Raw genomic sequence first — 18646 nt, 5'->3', positions numbered from 1 at the left:
TCGGCTTAAGGAGACTATCAGAAGAGATCATAAAGAAAAAAGAGAAAATATGTGAACAAGATGTGATGTGGAAACAGCAAGATAAGACTGGATAGAATTATGAACTCTGTTTGGACTGATTTGGACTGATTTGGACATTAACGCAGTAGCAAGAAGATGATCAGAATCCCCCTTTGGATCTTGAAATATGGGTCCCCCCAACAAAATTTAAAATTCAGCTTTGTAATTCGGAATTTATGTGATGTGATTTAATTTGATTTGATTGGCCGGTTAATAAAAATTATTAAAAAAAAAAAAGTTTTGGAATGTTAAAATGACTGTAAAATTATTGACATGTATAAATCTGAAAATCATAAAAAAGATTCATAGTTTAGGTTAAAATGCATTCAAAAGTAAGCATTTTAGAATAAAATGTGTACAAAACACATATTTTAAGATAAAATATACAAAATTAATGCAATTCTTTGTGTGATTATTTAAAAGAGGTTTGTAGTCTGAAGAAGAAACAAGACAGAATGTATGTATGAAATTTGGGGCACATACAGAATGTCCCCTTTTATTGGTGGGGTGAGGATTCAGCCGTATCCTGGCAAGTGCAGGCCGTGCAACTATAGTCAATTTCCAGCTCTTGAACAGACCTGTTTTCTCAAAAGACTGGATCTTTTGCACTAAGCAAAGTGACCAGCAAATACGCTGGGAAGCGAAGGATAATACTTCCTTTGACATAATAATGTGACCTCCCCACCAGCAAATCAGGCTGAATGCTCAGGAAAGGGGCAAACTGGAAGTTACCTCCCCCAGTTGCCTAGAAATCAGCTGATCTGTCCACATCTCATGTCTGCCGTCTCTCTAATGTAGGGTCCTGTTTAAGGTATTATGGCTAAGAGCTCTTCAACCCTCCTGCCCCATAGGGACATGGGGAGTGCAGGCAGGACTGGCCCAAGACATTTTGACACTTGAAATGAACTACAAAATGGTGTTCCCCTCTCCACCAGGGAAGAAGGGGAAAGTGAAGCTTGACATCAGGAACAAAGGAGGAATAATGGTCTACACCAGAATCTGCTGTCCCTGTGGATTCTGCCACCTGAGGCAGTTGCTTCACTTTATCTCAGGTGTGGGCTGGCCCTGAGCACAGGAAGCTGCCTTATACAGAGTCAGAGCATTGGTCCATGCATGTCAGTGTTGTCTACATGGTCTGGCAGTGGCTCTTCAAGTTTTTCAAGCAGAGGACCTTCCTAGCCCTGTGAGCCTCCTGCATGCGAAGCAGGTACCTTGCTTCCCCCTCAACCTATATCCCACCCTGATTCCGCCCTCCCACAAATCCAGCACTTTGTGGCATTCCAAAACCGGGAGAGTGCAGAACGTTCTTGCCCTGCAAGCTCCTGCTCCTCACCCAAGTTGCCAGTGCAGAGGCAATTGTGCGTCCGAGGCTGCGGTTTGGTCTGGTGGCTGTCCAGGATCTGCTGCACCAGCTGCTCCACAGAGAAGCCCGAACTGCTGTTCCCATTGCTGCATGTCCATTTGATGCCGTGAACTGTGGAAAGACAGACAGAGAGAGAAAGGCAAGAGGTGAGGTGGAAGCAGCAGCAGCCGACGACCAGCAGTTGTCCTGGCAGATCCTTTGCTCTGAAGGATCTTTGGTTGGGGATAGACTGTGCGGAGCCACCTGCTTCATCACCTCATTTCCCATTAAGGTAATTAGAGTTGGGAGTGAGAGGAAGCCCCCTTTCCCCTTTCATCTTTCTCTAAGGGGCTTTGCCCTGCTTCCCACTCCTCCTTTGCTGGAATAACTCCTAAAATAAATCCCAGGACAGGAGTGTACACCCTTTGCCAAAGATTCAACTCCCTTCAGCTTCTTTACATTTCCTCCACCCCTCTGTGTACCAACCTATGGAAATATGTACAGGGACAATTCTTTCTTTCTTTTTCTTCTGTGCCCCCCACCCTGCAAAAGTGCTCTTGGCATGAATGTGCGCATGGTTTCCTGCAGGTGACCTTTCTGTGTTTCAGCCATGCACACAAGTGCAGAGACGCAACCTCTGCCCAAAGAGCGTCTTGGTGCAATCAGGTCACACTGAAGCAGGTTTTCATGTCAGTAATGCAAATGTGTGTGTGATGCATTGAAGGCTGTGGTGATGTGTGCATGCATGGCCCTTTGCACACCACCTGAAAATAAAAAAGAGAACTACAGAGGATTCCTGGTCCTTCAGTTCAACTTTGGAACCAAAACAAGGAGAGTTTCAGATGCCTCCCTTGTTTTAGTTGCAGCCCTGCTTAGATAAACAGGCAAGAGGAAAACTATCTGTCTTCAACTGGTGCATATTAGGCGTTGGGGCAGAAAGGAAGGAAGTCCCGGAAAGAGAAGGTGTGTTTTGAGAGAAAAGAAGATGACACTGAAGTGGCAGGAGAGAAGGAGCTGTAGATGGGCAGATAGCAGAACAAAAGTTGAAAACAAAAGGAAGCAAATTTTTAAAGACTCTTCAGCATTAGGCTCCAATCATGACATCATATGCACTAGCCAGTAGGTACCACACCTGTCCTTCAAACAAATCTGTGAAATATGTCTTTGCTTCCTGCCAACCTAGCAGTTTGAAAGCACGCAGTGCAAGTAGATAAATAGGTACCACTCCGGCAGGAAGGTAAACGGTGTTTCCGTGCACTGCTCTGGTTCGCCAGAAGCGGCTTAGTCATGCTGGTTACATGACCCGGAAGCTGTATGCCGGCTCCCTTGGCCAGTAAAGTGAGATGAGTGCTGCAACCCCAGAGTCGTCCGTGACTGGACCTAACAGTCAGGGGTCCCTTTACCTTTAAGCTTTGCATAGCCTGTGTGCAAATAGTTCAGAGCCAATATTTAATCAATGGCTGGCCTGAGGGACCACTGCCTCCGGCACAGCTTTGCAGGGGCTCTGGAATCCTTGGGCTTGTGATAGCTTCTGGGCTGAGTGCAAAGGTGTGGCGTCACAGATTCGAGAGCTATGTTTCCCTTGCAGTGCACGTACGGTTCTGCGTCCTGCTGTTGACGGAATCATAAAGTTGGAAGAGACCCTTTTTTGCTGCTCAAGAAGGTACGACGGTGTTTTGTGAGGTGATGGGGGGAAACCCTTGCAAGGCCTCTTCAATTTGGCTCTGAGTCTGTACAGAATAGGGAGAGGTTTCTCCACTGGTCCATCCCCAGCTCTCTGAAGAAGAACAATGCCGGCCTTCAACTTTGCTGTTTTTTGGCCACAAATCCTGTCCCCACACCCCACCTTTCCCTCATTGGGTCACTATGCTAGGTTGCTGCTCCTTCTCCTCCAAATGAGCTTCTTTTTCTGCTGCTGCTCCCCCTTCTCTTGTGAAGGTTATACGATGAAAACCCACTGAAGGGTGACAGATTGCAAGGAGAGAATTTCAGGATGCTTAATGTAAATTACCGACTGTCTTGGCACATCCAATATGCAGATTGTCTCGCTTTCCTTGCGCAGCGCAACCCCCCCCCCCCCACGGCTTTTTAAAGAAAACCTCCTCTGAGCCAGTGAGTTGTTAGCACTGAATATAAAATACTATCAAGATGGCTTTTAACATGTCACGCTCGGCTTCCTGACACATAATGAATCAGTGGGAAGGGGTTGGGGGGGAAGAGAGCATTATGAAGGGAAGGTTAATAAAACAGCCCATTGCCACCTCCCTCCCGGAAAGGCTGGAAGATCAAAACTGCTTGGAAAGCACACCAGATCTCATTGGAGTTTGGGTAGAGAGATGAATAAATAGTGAAACAGAAGCATCCCCCTGGATCCTTTGCTGTCATTTGAGGTTCAGGTGGCCTCAGTGGCCCGGAGTGCCTTCCATCACCTTCAGCTGGTGGCCCAGCTACGCCCCTATCTGGACAGGGATAGCCTAACTACCGTTGTCTATGCTCTGGTAATCTCAAGGTTAGATTACTGCAGTGCATTATATGTAGAGCTGCCTCTGAAGACGGTTCGGAAACTTCAGCTAGTGCAGAATTCAGCAGCCAGGTTGCTTACCAGAGCATGTTACACTGATCCTGGTCTGACTGCACTGTCTATCAGTTAGTTTCTGGGCCCAATTCAGAGTGCTGGGTTTGCAAAAAACAAAACAAACCCAGCCAGAATTTTACTATCCCAAAGATGGAAAAGCGACGAAATACCAGCGAAAGAACATTGGCAAGAAAAGTTGATGGAATACGCTGTAATGGTGAAGCTATCTGACTTAAAGATAAGGACAATAACAACTTTAAAAAAGATTGGGAACCTTTTATGATGTATATACAGAAACAATGCACTGAAATGAACTCAATGGCAGGATTCGAGTAATACACTTACAATGGACAAATACAAACATAAAGTATAATTATGAGGTAAAAATGAGAAGAATAGATAAATGATACAACCTTAATTTTAATATATAAGGAATACAAAATTATAAGCAGAAGAAACAGATATGCTATAAATCAGGAAGGGAAACCAGGGAGAAGAGATGGTGGTAGAAGATTGGAAAAGTCTAAAGTTTGTACATAGAAATATTGTAAAATTAATGAGTGTTTGAAAATTGTTGGAATGAAACTTTATGGCTTTAGCAGAAATGCTATAAGGAGTTAAGTATAAATAAGTATTTTAGTATTAATGGAAAATAGGGTTAAAAATATGTTAAGACATTCATAATGATAAAGATAGAGAAAGATGGAAAGGATTTGCTGAAACAAGTAACAGAAGTGGCATACAAAAAGGGAGGTGAGAGGAAGTCGATGAAATAAGGGAATGAAAGATAGACTAATGAAATGGTATGCTATATGTTTTTTAAATTGTTGTTGTTTTGTTTTGTTTAATTTAGTGTTAAGGTTGTGTTTTGTATTGTTTATTGTATTGTTTCTTCTTTTCTTCTTTTTTCCTTGTCTGCCGTAAGTTTGAAAAGTAATAAAGATTATTAAAAAAAAAAGATCAGGAAGGGAAGTTGGGGAAAGTCATGGGGGGGGGGTGAGTTGAAATTGAAAAATGTAATTTAAATGTTTGATTATGCTACAATTACTTCAATAAAATTAAAAATGTTAAAAAAACCTCCCAGTGCTGGGTTTGACCTAGAAAGCCTTAAATGGCTCAGGAATGCCTCTTCCCATATGAACCTACCAGGACCCTGAGACCATACTCTGAGGCACTTCTTTTTGTGCTTCCTCCTTGAGAGGTCTGGAGGGTGGCAACACGAGAACGGGCCTTTTCTGCAGTGGCTTCCCATCTGTGGAATGCTCTCCCCAGGGAAGTTCACCTGGCACCTTCCTTATACACCTTTAGGCACCAGGCAAAAAAGTTCCTTTTTAATCAGGCCTTTGGTTGATTTGATTGACATCCTATGCCCTTTTAAAATGTGGTTTTGGGGGGTAGGTGAGTTATTGGGTTGTTGTTTTTATTTTGATTATTTATTTTGTGGTCTTATATTTTGATTTTGTTCTGTGAACTGCCCTGAGACCTCTGGGTATAGGGCGGTATATTAATTCTAACAACAACAACAACAACAACAACAACATACAATGCAGCTGCACCAGACACATACCCTCTCATGCACACACATATAGACCAGACACAAAGGCATCTATCTGAAGGCAGCCCTGTTTAGGGAAGTTTTTAATGTTTTATCGTGTTTTTAATATTCTGTTGGGAGCCGCACAGAGTGGCTGAGGAAACCCAGCCAGATGGGCGGGGTATTAATATCATCATCATCTTTCACACAGATCCATTTCACCTATGCACAGCCATGCATACAACTCTCCCTCCGTCTCTCACACACTCACAAAATATAAAACCACAAAATATATAATCAAAATAAAAACAACAACCCAATATCCCCCCAACCCTCCCAACTACATTTTAAAAGGGCATAGGATATCAGCTGGGGAGAAAGACATTTCTGTGCTACACACATATATATGACTGCAGTAGCATCTACAACAGCCCTGTAAAGTAGGGCAGCATTTTTTATCATCTCTGGGGCTGATGCTGAGGGAATATTGTTCTCATTGTTCCTTGCTCTGGGATTGAAAATAGTCAATATAGACCTGGTTACAACTGTTTGGAAATGAAATGAAATAAAGACTTACTTAAAACTCCCTGACCTTCAAACCAGGACTTTGTGGCTTACCCCATGACCCTTATGTAGCCATTCCTGTCTTTATGACTTCCATGGAAACATAAAACCACACATGTGAGAAGCAGGGCCACAGCTCAGCTGTAGACTATGAGTTTTGCATGAAAAGGTCCCAGGTTCATCCCCTGGCATACCCTATCAGGGAGGGCTGGGGAGAAACCCCTGTTCGAAATCCTAGGCCATGGGTAGGCAAACTAAGGCCCGGGGGCTGGATCTGGTTCAATCGCCTTCTAAATCTGGCCCGCGGATGGTCCGGGAATCAGTGTGTTTTTACATGAGTACAGTGGTACCTCGGGTTAAGTACTTAATTCATTCTGGAGGTGCGTTCTTAACCTGAAACTGTTCTTAACCTGAGGCACCACTTTAGCTAATGGGGCCTCCCGCTGCTGCCGCGCCGCCGGAGCACAATTTCTGTTCTCATCCTGAAGCAAAGTTCTTAACCTGAAGCACTATTTCTGGGTTAGCAGAGTCTGTAACTTGAAGCGTCTGTAACCTGAAGCTTATGTAACCTGAGGTACCACTGTAGAATGTGTCCTTTTATTTAAAATGCATTTCTGGGTTATTTGATTTAAAATGCATCTCTGGGTTATTTGTGGGGCATAGGAATTGGTTCATTTTCCCCCCTTCAAAATATAGTCCAGCCTCCCACAAGGTCTAAGGGACAATGGACTGGCCCCCTGCTGAAAAAGTTTGCTGACCCCTGTCCTAGGCAGCCACTGCTGGTCAGAAGTTGGAGGGGCTGCTGGTCTCAGTATAAAGCAGCTTCCCCCATTTCTCCTGTGTTCTTACATTTCCAAGAAAAAAAGTACTACCCAGCCTCCAAAGTCCCTTACTGTGGACACACAACAGCCGGGGTCTCCTTGGCGACTGCCCATTTGAAAAAGTAGCATGTGCCTTTTCATTCCAGACTCCCCACAAGTTTTAACTGACAGAAATAAAGGGATCACTTCTGGTTTTTCTCCACTGGATTAAACTTTATTTAGACTTCTCTTTTCATACCTCCCAACACCTACACAATAACAACTTTCAAATCCTGGCATGAGGTGTCTCCCACCCTTTTGTGGGTTGTGAAAACCCACCTGGATGTACATTGCTGAGCGAGCAGACTTGAAACAATGTCCCTGTTTGGAGTTCCTTTGGCAAGCCTTTCTTTTTCCAGCAACCGCTGCTCATTCCAAGATCTCCTTAGAAACCCGACGGAGTCTGTCATTTGCTCCTTAATTGCAGCTGCGGGTCAAGCAAGGCAGAGCATTTTCTTTTAACTACAAAAAGGCAATTAGCAATGTAGCTGCCTCTTTGTGAAGGTCTGGGACCTGCGGCTATAACTGCATCCCGTTCGTCTCCCAAACCAAGTGCCTAAAGAGATTGCCCTTTCTGAGCCATGTGGTGCTGAGCCGAAAGTATTCGGCTTCACCAGGGTTAATCACGGAGCTCTGAGAAAGTAACTGGTGGGGACCAGGGACGGGAAGAAAGTCATCCTATCCATTTATCGCAGTGGACTGCCCCAATTCGACCTGCTTGGTATGAAACGATCCCTTAGATTACACACTTCTCGAATGCAGGGTATAGCTCTGGTCTCCAAAAGGGGCACACAAATAACTATCGATCTATCTATCTACAAAAGCTTTGCGTTAGGGGAGAATGCACTAAAAACAATGGGAATAGGCTGCACTTTGCAGGAAGAAGGCTTCCATAACATGCAGATATTTTGAGTGTCAGAGAGGCAGGGAGGGAGGGAGAGAGAGAGAGAAAGAAACAAGCCTCTGGTGGAACGCCAGGTCCATCTCTGGAAGGGGTTGCAGTTATTAAACAGTAAATTCCAAAAAATGGCCTGATAGTGCAGAAAAGACACTACAAATGTTAAGGGATAGTAGAAGAACTAGAAGCTTGCCGTTTCCTTACATTTACAGGCCTCTCCCCATTTATGTGCATTCGACCCGCACACGACTGCGTATATATGCGCTGAGAAATAATGAAGTAAATTGACTTAAACTGCAAAAAGGTGTGAAAAAGGCAAAAACGGCCAGAAAAACCACAAAAACGTGGCAAAAAGAGAGGGAAAATGGCCACAGTGAAGCAATGCAGGGTATTGGTCTACCTCTAAATCACAGCCAGGCGCTTACAGGGGACTGGTCTACCTGCCTTGTTTCCACATCGTCTTCCAGCAATGAGGAAGACAGTCACCATTGCCACCATTCATACCAGTCTGGAAAATGCTGCTGGTTTTTAAAAGGGGTTTCCGAGGGTTTCCAGAGGTTTAGAAGGCGTTGACAGGTTTTTAGATGGTGTTCCCTACTCTGCACACTTTCACTTAAACACACGGCACCCAGAAACAAATCCCCATGAAAGTGGGGGAGATGCCTGTATTTCGAAGTTCTACTTTCAGGACCAAGGAGAGTGAAAAACTCAAGCAGCCCCTACTCCTTATTAAAGTTTCACAGCTGATTTGCACTGCAGGCCCAACCCAGCCTTTTCTGGTTGTAATTTCCCAAGCATATTAAAGTGTTGGAAACAATTTGTCCTCGCTTTGGAGACACGGCGCTTCAAGGATTACTCTAGAGGGCTGTTTCCCAGATGGGCAACTAGAGTCCTTTTGGCACAACCTTTGCCAACTTGGTTCCCTCCAGGCTTTAAGGACTACAACTCCCATCAGCCCCAACTGTCCTCTGGAGATCATGGGAGTTGTAGTCCAAAACAGCTTGAGCACACCAGGCTGGGGGGAGCTGCTCTGGAGAAATAGGCTTGTTCAGGAAGGTGTGTGTGTGTGTGTGTGTGTGTGTGTGTGTGTGTGTGTGTATACAGTGGTACCTTGGGTTAAGTACTTAATTTGTTCCGGAGGTACATTCTTAACCTGAAACTGTTCTTAACCTGAAGCACCACTTTAGCTAATGGGGCCTCCTGCTGCCGCCGCGCTGCCACCACATGATTTCTGTTCTCATCCTGAAGCAAAGTTCTTAACCTTAAGCACTATTTCTGGGTTAGCGGAGTCTGTAACCTGAAGCATATGTAACCTGAAGCGTATGTAACCCGAGGTACCACTGTATATTGTGTGTAGTGGCATTGGGTGAGCTGCAGAAACAGAGGTGTTTCTTGTGGTTTGGCTGGGGATGTCTGTTCTGTTGTTTACTTCTGAGTCATCTAAACAATTCTATTCTGGAGAACGTGACATTGAGCTCACTGGGGTTTACTCCTAAGTAGGTGGGCCTAGGACTACAATCCCAAAGTCACAGGTTCTCAGGGATGGGCCACAGGGGAGAAGCGGGCAGTGGTGATGTCCACATCACAGCTGGTCCTCCTTACTCTCTGGCACATCAGAGGCCTTGCTCAGTTGCTCCTGGGCTGGCAAACGGGATTTTGTGTGTGTGTGTGCAGAAGCTCCCCTCCTAGTTTGGTGCTCTCTCCTGAATCTCTATACCAGGTACACAAACTGGCGAAGTGCTGAGCGGCTGCCACGCGGCTCATTTATGACTCCTGCGGCAGGAGCCATTAATTCCTCTCTCCTCCTCCTCCTCTGGTGCCCATTGCAAGGCCCCTTTATGGCTTCCCACAAACCCACAAGCTCGACATCAGCAAAAGCAAAGTACCGGCTTGGCTGTGGCACACCTGGGACACCTCTCCCTGCTTCCAGGCTGGAAAGGCAGGCTCAGCCTGCAAAGCATCTCTGAAATGAGAGAGGCCACCCCTGCCTGCCTGCCTGCCTAATGGCCGGTTTGCCTGTTATTTATAGGCTGCCCCATCACAAAATGGTTCTTTGAGTGGGCTCTCGAATTAAAAGAGCATATTATAAAGCAAACGTCTCAGCAAGGAGCACTTTCCCTCTGTTTCAAAGTGGGCAGAAAGGTGGCATATAAATTGGGGGGGGGGATAAACAAACGGTTTTCGAAAAATCAAGTGTTATTAGCTGCTGGTTGCTTTTGATTCCCAGCATCAGCATCACACCTAAGAATAAGAAATGTCCTGAAGCAGCAGCAGTAGCAGCAGCAGCAGCAGCTGGATCAGGATCCGACCACAGGGCGCCCATCTCTGCCTCCTCTTCCTCCAGCTTCTTGTTCTCACAGTGGCCAACCAGATGTCTCAACGGGAAGAAGGAGAGAGGAATTGGCACCATTCCAGGTGCCACATAATACCCATTCCGCATTTGTAAGAACTTGATTATTGAGTGTGGCAGCACCTGAACTTTGGAATTCCCTGCCTATTGAGAGCAAGCATTTGCCTTCACTATACTCTTCCAGTGCCTGCTAGAAAATATTCTTGTTTAGACAAGCCTACCTAGATACTTGGGGACACGGGTGGCACTGTGGGTTAACCACAGAGCCTAGTGCTTGCCGATCAGAAGGTTGGGCGGTTCGAATCCCCAAGATGGGGTGAGCTCCCGTTGCTCGGTCCCTGCTCCTCCCAACCTAGCGGTTCGAATGTATGTCAAAGTGCAAGTAGATAAATAGGTACTGCTCCGGCAGGAAGGTAAATGGCGTTTCCGTGCGCTGCTCTGGTTTGCCAGAAGCAGCTTAGTCATGCTGGCCACATGACCAGCTGACATGACCACATGACATGAGCTGTATGCCGGCTCCCTTGGCCAATAAAGCGAGATGAGCACCGCAACTCCAGAGTCGGCCACGACTGGACCTAACGGTCAGGGGTCCCTTTACCTTTACCTTTACCCAGATACTTAGAAAGTTGAGGTCATTTTAATACATTTTAGTATTTTAATATTTGCATGTTTTAAAGTATGGTTGTGATTTTTCCTTCTTGATTTTCTTGTTTTGTCTTTTTGTAAATTGATTTGAGGTTGTTGTCTGTTTCTTTTTCCAATCAAGCCGGTGTATAAATTATATGAAATAAACAACAACATCAACAAATAAATATCACGCAATTTCTTACTCACCTTTTCTCTAAACGACAGTTCACAAACACTGGCACATTCCTGGATTTTGCAACACCTCAGGGCATGTTGCTGAATGCGTGACCTGACCGGGAAGATCTGCCTGTGGCGGCTTGATCTCTGACAGCTGTTTGCTAGGCATCCCTATCCCTGCTATTTTACAAATACCCGAGTGCTGCCAATACAGAAGACCCAGAGGGAGGGAGGGAGATAAAGAAAGAGGCATTTGTAATATGAATGAGCATTATGGCCCATGCCAGGGTTCCACGGCGATTAGAAAGAAACTGAAGCCGGAACAGTTTTCAAGCCTTGAATGCCCTGTGCAGATAATAAATCCTGATTTGGTAGGCTCGGGGCACTTGCAGACAGCCATTATTTTCAGGATAGGATTCAATTGCCTATTAGCAAATTCAGGCAGTGGTCAAGTGGGAGACTTTGAGCAACAGATCCGCTCCCCCGTCCGCTCGACATGAATGTGATAAGGAAAGGGACAGGAAAATGGGGGATAATCCTTGCAACATCGTCTCACTTCCACACAAACAAATCAAGAGAGAATGAATGCTCACTGGGTGAAGCTGTGCTAAAGCAGTGCAGTGTGAAAACAACCCCTACTCCTCCAGCCCCAATTTTATAGGGGGGAAAAAAAGATTTGTTCTTACAGCCAGCCACACGGTGGAGCTCCTTGATCAGGCAATGATGAGGCTCTGCTTGCTTTGATACATAAATGAAAGCTTTTGCTGTTAGTGGTCAACCCCCACCCTTTAAATATTCTATAATCACCAAGATTACAGACTTAAGAATTCCGTTGGCTGTTTCAGGTCTGTGCTTTGAATAATTAGGAGAAAACAAGAACACAGTGATTACGGATGACTGACACGGAGCAGCATTTGCTGGAGGTGCGAGCTCGGCTTTTGATGCGGGGAAGTGCAACGTGGAAGGCGGAGAGAGATTCAGTTGTCAAACACAACACTGTGCGAAAGAGCAGACAACGTCGTGTGTGACAAGAGAGTTCCCTGAACATTTGACGTCACTGAGGGCTGAGATGGCGATGATCCTTTTGCGGGGAGGGCGGGGAAGGACTTGGCCCAATGGATGGTATTGAGAACATAAGAAGAGATTGCACGATCCGGCCAAAGGGGTCCCATCCAGTCCAGCATCCTGTTCTCAACAGTGGCCAACCATATGCCTCTTCTGGGAAGCTGGCCCTGAGCACAAGAGCACTCTTCCCTCTTGTGGTTCCCAGGAACTGGTATTCAGAACCATTACTGCCTCTGATAGTTGTGGGTGCAGAATGTAAGGGTCTGGGGGTCTGCAAGGATCTGGGCCTGTAATAGGCTGGAGCACGTTCAGCTCTTATATTCTTATATTCTCTCTTAGTGTGTAAAAAGAAAGTTGGCATGAAGGTGGGAGAGTAGGTGAAAGAACAGAGCATGGCATGTCAAAGGTTTTGACTTCAGCAAGAATGATTTTCCTGCATTTCCCCTGTACAGCTAGTTCCCTGTGGTTTCTTATTAACCAGTTGTGACAACTTTGTCATCCATATAAAAAGCTGTTAGCTCCATATGTAAGTAGAATGCCCTATTGATCGGTTCAGAAGAGATTCTGCCTGATAGGTGGTGGTGGTGGGGCATCCTAAAAAGCAATAACCTTAAGAAACAAGAGTCTTGGACAGATCTATACCCAAATCACAATGCGAAGGCTTGATGTCCTTCCACACAGTGGAAGCAGAGCATGGTCACCATGACCAGTAGCCACTGACAGCCTTGTTCTCCTTCATTAATTTTTCCAATCCTCTTTTAACGCCATCCAAGTTGGCCATCATCACTGCCTCCTGTGGGAACGGGTTCCATCATTTAACTCTGGGGCATGAAGAACTTTCTTTTATCTGTCCCGAGTCTTCCAACATTCAGCTGTCTGGAGAACTTCCACCCCCTCACATCACATACTTCATGCAGGACCTCCAAGATCCAATCTCATGCAGAACCACTCCATGTCTGTCCAATTCTGGGTCTCATCTTCTGACAGCTGCTGGCCAGGTGCCTCTTCCAAGCCTACAAGCAGGGCGTGGAAGTGATGGCATTTGTGCATTGGGTACCCAGAGCTGTACATTGCCTTTGAACATGGAGGTTCCACTTAGCTAGCATGGTATCAGTGGTTGGGAGCCTTCTCATCCATGAATTCATCTAGACTAGGGTGGTGCTTGATGGTTTGTATTGTTTTAAACATCATAATCATCACCATCATTTTATTTGTATGCTGCCTTTCCACAGTTAAAAACAATGCTCAAGGCGGCTTACAACATGACAAGATTTACATAATTACAAAAATCATAAACAACAAACAAAACACATCCAAAAAATACACAACCAAATGGAAAACAATTTCCACATAAATCAAAATCTAAAGATAAGAATACAGCGTTAATATCACAGTTTAAAATGACACAGGTAAAAAATAGCAGCAAATTAAACAAAAAACAAAAACGGAGCCCTCTCTGCCCAGCAGCAGCAGCAGCAGCAGCAGCAGCCCTTTATGGAGCCCGTCAGGCCAGGTGGTGAGTGGCAGGACTGGGGCCCTCAGGCGCTCAGCAGGGGAGTCCTCCTGGGTAGCAACTTCATCTTCTTGTGAGTCTCCTTGAGGCTTTGGTAGAAGGCGACTAATACGTGTAATGAAGCATCATCATTATCGAAAGCTCCCAGAAGAATGATGAGTTTTAAAACTCAGTAGTAGTAGTAGGTTTTTTAAAAAATATATAGAGAGAACCATCTGGTCTAGATACAAATGATTAATAAAAAATCACTCCACCATGTGCTGGAAATGCCAAAATGAGAGGTGATCCCCACCATCTGCTGGGAATGTGATGTTTCAAAACAGTATTGGAATCCCACCATGTTGGATAATTATCCACTGGCTTCCAATAATCCATTTCTGGGCAAGGTACTGAAGCATGTGGTGGCACCGCACCTCCAGAGGTTTCTGGATGAGATGGATTTTCTAGATCCATTTTGACATGGTTTTAGGCCTGTTCTGGGACAGAGATGGCTTGGGGTCGCCTTGGTGAATGACTTATGCCAGAAATTGGACAGGGGGAGTGTGTCCCAGTTGGTTCAGTTGGACTTCTCAGAGGCTTTTGAAATCATCAACCATGGTATTTGTCTGATCCACCTTGCTGGGATGGGACCTGAAAGCACTGTTTTACAAAACCAGAAGCTGGCGCTGAGGGACTCCTGTCTGATTCCTTGGCCTCTGGCCTGTGGGGTGCCACAGGGTTCTGTCCTGTCCTCCAGGTTATTTCACATTTACATGAAACCGCTGGTACAGGTCTTCCAGAGTTTTGGGGTTGGGTGGCACCAGTATACTGATGACACCTAGCTCTATTTCACCTTTCTACCTAAATCCAAGGAAGCTGCCTTGGTTCTAAACCAACGTCTGTCATCAGCAACAGACTGGAGGAGGGTGAACAAATTGAAACTTGATCCAGGCAAGACAGAGGTGCTCTTGGTCAGTCAGAAGGTGGAACAATAGGGCTCAGCCTGTAATGGATGGGGACGCCCCTTGAAGGCAGTTTGGGCATGCCCAGGTCTCTGTGGTGGCCAGGAGTGCATTTGTCTGATCTGGCCCCAGTGACACACACCTTAGCTTCACCACATCTGGAATACTGTAATGTGCTGTATGTGGAACTGCCTTTGAAAAGTGCTTGGAACCTTCAGCTGGCCTAGAGAGCTGCAACCAGACTATAGCTGGGGATAGCATATGAATTCCTTCTTACAACAGCTCCATTGCCTTCCTGTCTGTTTCTGGACACAATCTGAAGTGCTGCTTATGACCTATAAAGCTCTTTACATACCCAGGCTATCTGAAGGACTTAATTCTCCCATATGAACCTGCCCAGGCTCTGAGATCTTCTGGGGAGGCCCCGCTCTCAGTCTCACCCCCCTCACAGGCATGTTTGGTGGAAACACAGGAGAGGACCTTTCTGGTGGCCACTCCAAGACTTTCCGTGTTTTATTTGTGTTTGTTTTAACTTTTGTGAGCTGCCTTGAGTTCCATTTCTGGTTATTCAGAAACAGAAGCAAAGGGACAAAAGCTGCTTTTGGAGAAGATGGAACAGTTTTGTTGAATACAGCAAAAATTAGTGGTTGTGGCCAAATGCAATGCCTCGGTTTGTATTTCCCTAAGAATGATCCAGATCGTGTTATATTAAGTTAGTAATGCTGAGTCTTCAGCAGGACAATATTTTTTCCTTCATAATAATAGCAAATTGTGCTCTGTTTAAGCTTGAAATTTTATGTATTATATAAATGTTGATGTGTTGATGATGATTCTTATGGAAAAAATACTTTAAACTAACCAACCAACCAATGAAATGATGGGTGAATAATGCTATTTCAGAACTTCTGATTCCTGCTCCAGAAATGGCCACATTGAAAAGTTTGCCACAATTTCCATTAACTGCTATATATATATCATTGTCCTGGACTTAAATATCCTTGTTGCTGTTATCTCACTTCCATCAACCAACTCTAGTGCACCTTCTGCATTCTCTTTCTGACTCTTCCCATCAACCCATTCCTTGCCTTCCCAACAAATCCATGTTATGCAAGCACCCATGACGGGTGAAAAAACGGCAGTGCTAAAGAAGAACCGTATGAGATGCAGAGCGGCCACTTCTATTAATTTCTCCTCCTGTAATTCCTAACAAAAAGGCTTAATAGAAGTGACTATAAACTTTTTCAATATGCAGTGACTGTGGCAAGAATTTTAATGGCCCAAAAATGGAAACAAGAGGAACTACCGACACTGGAAGAATGGAGGCGGAAACTGATGGACTTTGCTGAACTAGATAAATTGACAGGGAAAATTAGATATCAGAAAGACCACAAGTTCATTCAGGACTGGAGAAAATTTACGACTTATCTGGAAAATATTTGTGATGAGCAGACAACGCTAGTTGGATTTAAAGAGACTTTGTGATTGAGAAAGGGTATTGTAAAAGGGAAAAGAGCTGTAAAGATTTATAAACTGGCAATATAATTATAAAGGAAATGCGGAATAAATACAAAAGTATGAGGATTGCGGGGGGAGTGGGGGGAAGTCAAAAATCTGTTATATATGCAATATGATTGTGTTTAAATAATTTGTAAAAGAAAAATTTTCTTTAAAAATTAATAATAATAAAAAAAAGAGATGCAGAGCGGCCAACTGTTTGTCTGTGGAAATCTGGTGCTTGGGGCTTTGGAAACTAAGAATGGAGCATGGAATTCCTTCTGCAGACACCGTGCACTCCTCAGGACTAAACACCACATTTGCTGTGACAGTGGCATTTGGTCCTCAGGGCAAGGTCCTTCAGGGCACAGGCCCTAAATTTTCACAATTCCATTATAAAACAACAACAACCTGTAAAGTCGGTAAAATTGTGACAGCAACACCCAAGGTATGAGACCCAGAGAAAAGCAAGTGTGACTAAATCTCAGGGTCTGTGGTAGCCTGCTGCGAAAACCCAGCTGGCCTTTCCTTTATCTTCTGCCTTCCCTTGCATTCTTTTAATGTTCTGCCAGTGCAAAGCCATCCAAATCTGCCTAACGTTTTAGTTTAGGTGACTATTTCCACACATGCCATCAAGCATCCTCGCCCAATATGGACTCCTGCCTGCCTGGGAGAGGCCCCACCACAGCTACAACTGACGCAGAACCTGCAACCCTCTGGGGTCTCGCTTTACAGAACTGGAAAGACGGTGGCAGTGTCAAGGCCACCATCGCAGCTCTACTGGCTCAGCTGCCTTGCAGTGCTGCTGATCAGATGGCCTGGCTGGAGCACACGGAGTTCTGCTTTGCTAATCTTGTTTCAGCTACCAGATGCCTCCAAGGGCATCTGCAGATCAGCTTGGAGAGCTCTCAGAGCAAGGATAGCGGGGAGCAGGAGGGAAAACAATTAAGCACAACGGCAGGCTGAAGGCCGAGTGCTTGGAAGTAGCTGACAGGTGCCAACTGCCAGGGACTCGCGCTGTTTCTAGCTCGTGATAGCACCTCCCTGCAGCTCCCTCTACAACTCTCTGGAAGTGGGCTCCTCCTTTCCAAATATGTTGCCTGACCTCAAGTGCTACCTGACCCAGGCACCCTTCACACACCCTGGGTGCCACCCAACAGCAACAGCCTGGCACAGTGCTACGTGAACCCTCTAGTTCACTTGTCCTGTGCAAGGCTCAAGGGAACCTCCAGTGTCTTGCCTCCTTCTGGCCATTACCATCCTCACTGCCTTCCCTCTGGCTGTTTGTGCATGACAAGACCCACCTTCTGATCGGAGAGCCAGGCTGCCTCGCCACACAACCCTTGGTAGCCACACAAGTCTAGCCTACAAAGAAACTTTGTACTCCTCCTGCTCTTCTTGGAATAGGCCCACCTTGGTGTTTTCTCTCTCTGATCATGTCTCTCATGGTCTCTCTTCATGCCTCCCCACCACATGTGCCTCCAGGGCTCGGTTGCTCCCTACCATACCTCTTTTGCCCTCTGCCCCTCTCCTTTCTCCTGGCTTTCCCTTTTCCACATGACGGGTCCACTGAGCTGTCAGTTCAGGCCATATCTGAGCTTCAGAGCATGCACATCTTCAGCTGTATCCACTGTGCTAACCGATTCCTGTTTTGTAATACTATACATGCAGATTGGGTTGCTCACCAAGAGCTGCAGCTAGCTGGTACCCTATGGCTGATCTACCCTTGCTAATAACGTAGAACGTGCCTTCCTTCCCTGTGGCTTACTGTGACTCTTGGCTCGAGATCCTGAACGGCACACCTTCCCTGGTAGTGAAATGTGTTGTCATCCATGTGTGGGTGCACATGTGATTATGGACACGCATCAACACGCCCTGTTTCTTTTCCCCTGCCTCCCGGTTTCAAAATCTAGACCAGCCTTCTCCCGATGCTGCTGTTGGGCTCAGACTCCCAGCAGCCCTAGCATGGGCAGTGGACAGGGAGAATCATGGGAGTTGTAGTCCAAGGTCAGGTGAGCTCTACCCTTGATGTGATGTGCTGACCAATTTGATGGCACTATATACAAATAGCGAAGTTAAGAGGCAGATTCCCTTATCTTGTGCTTCTTCTGCTGGCTAATTCCACTTCGTTTTCAACAGATCAAAGCACCTGCATGATCTGCCCTGCCCTACCCAGTGAGCTTCCTCTGCGGCCAGGACAGCAGGCGTCCTTCCTTGCCAAGGGAAGTTACCTTCCACTGCCTGAAATTAAAAGCCATTTCTGAAGGGCTGATAAATTCTGCTTGAATCTGCCCCCAAGGAGGCAGCATCTGGACCCCGTAATTAAGTGGCTGGTGGCAGTGGAGGCTCAGCCAGGTCCAGGAACCAGAAGAAAGAGGGTTGACTCTGAGGCAGGGCAGGGAATCAAAGCTCACCTGCAGAAGTTTGTGCTTCAGAAGCCTGGAAGAATGAAGGTAATTGGGGTGGGAGGAAGGAGACTGAGCTGCATTATGCAACAGGTGAATTGGGGGGGGGGGAGAGAAGGAGGAAGAAGAAGCCTCTCTGGCGAAAGCCTGCCCTGGACTCCTGGAGGAGAGGAGGAGGAGGAGCAGGCAACACATTCAGATTCAATCATGGGCTAATCTCCTTCAGGGCAGAGAAATTTGG

The 18646-nt window shown here is 45.8% G+C and overlaps 1 protein-coding gene across 3 annotated transcripts in view; it reads right to left on the bottom strand.

The window, feature by feature from the left end:
* CAMTA1 (calmodulin binding transcription activator 1) overlaps positions 1-18646 on the bottom strand; it is a 709235-nt gene that overhangs the window by 50008 nt on the left and 640581 nt on the right. For all 3 annotated transcript variants that reach the window (XM_079986723.1, XM_079986722.1, XM_079986724.1), the window contains exon 7: positions 1394-1534. In XM_079986723.1, the coding sequence (XP_079842849.1) occupies positions 1394-1534 (141 nt within the window). The remainder of the gene's footprint in view (positions 1-1393; positions 1535-18646) is intronic.

The sequence above is a fragment of the Podarcis cretensis genome, assembly GCF_951804945.1.
Source record: "Podarcis cretensis genome assembly, chromosome: 8".
In the NCBI taxonomy this organism is placed as follows: domain Eukaryota; kingdom Metazoa; phylum Chordata; class Lepidosauria; order Squamata; family Lacertidae; genus Podarcis; species Podarcis cretensis.
The sequence above is the reverse complement of the archived record's forward strand: the minus strand, read 5'-3'. Positions and strand labels throughout refer to the sequence as shown.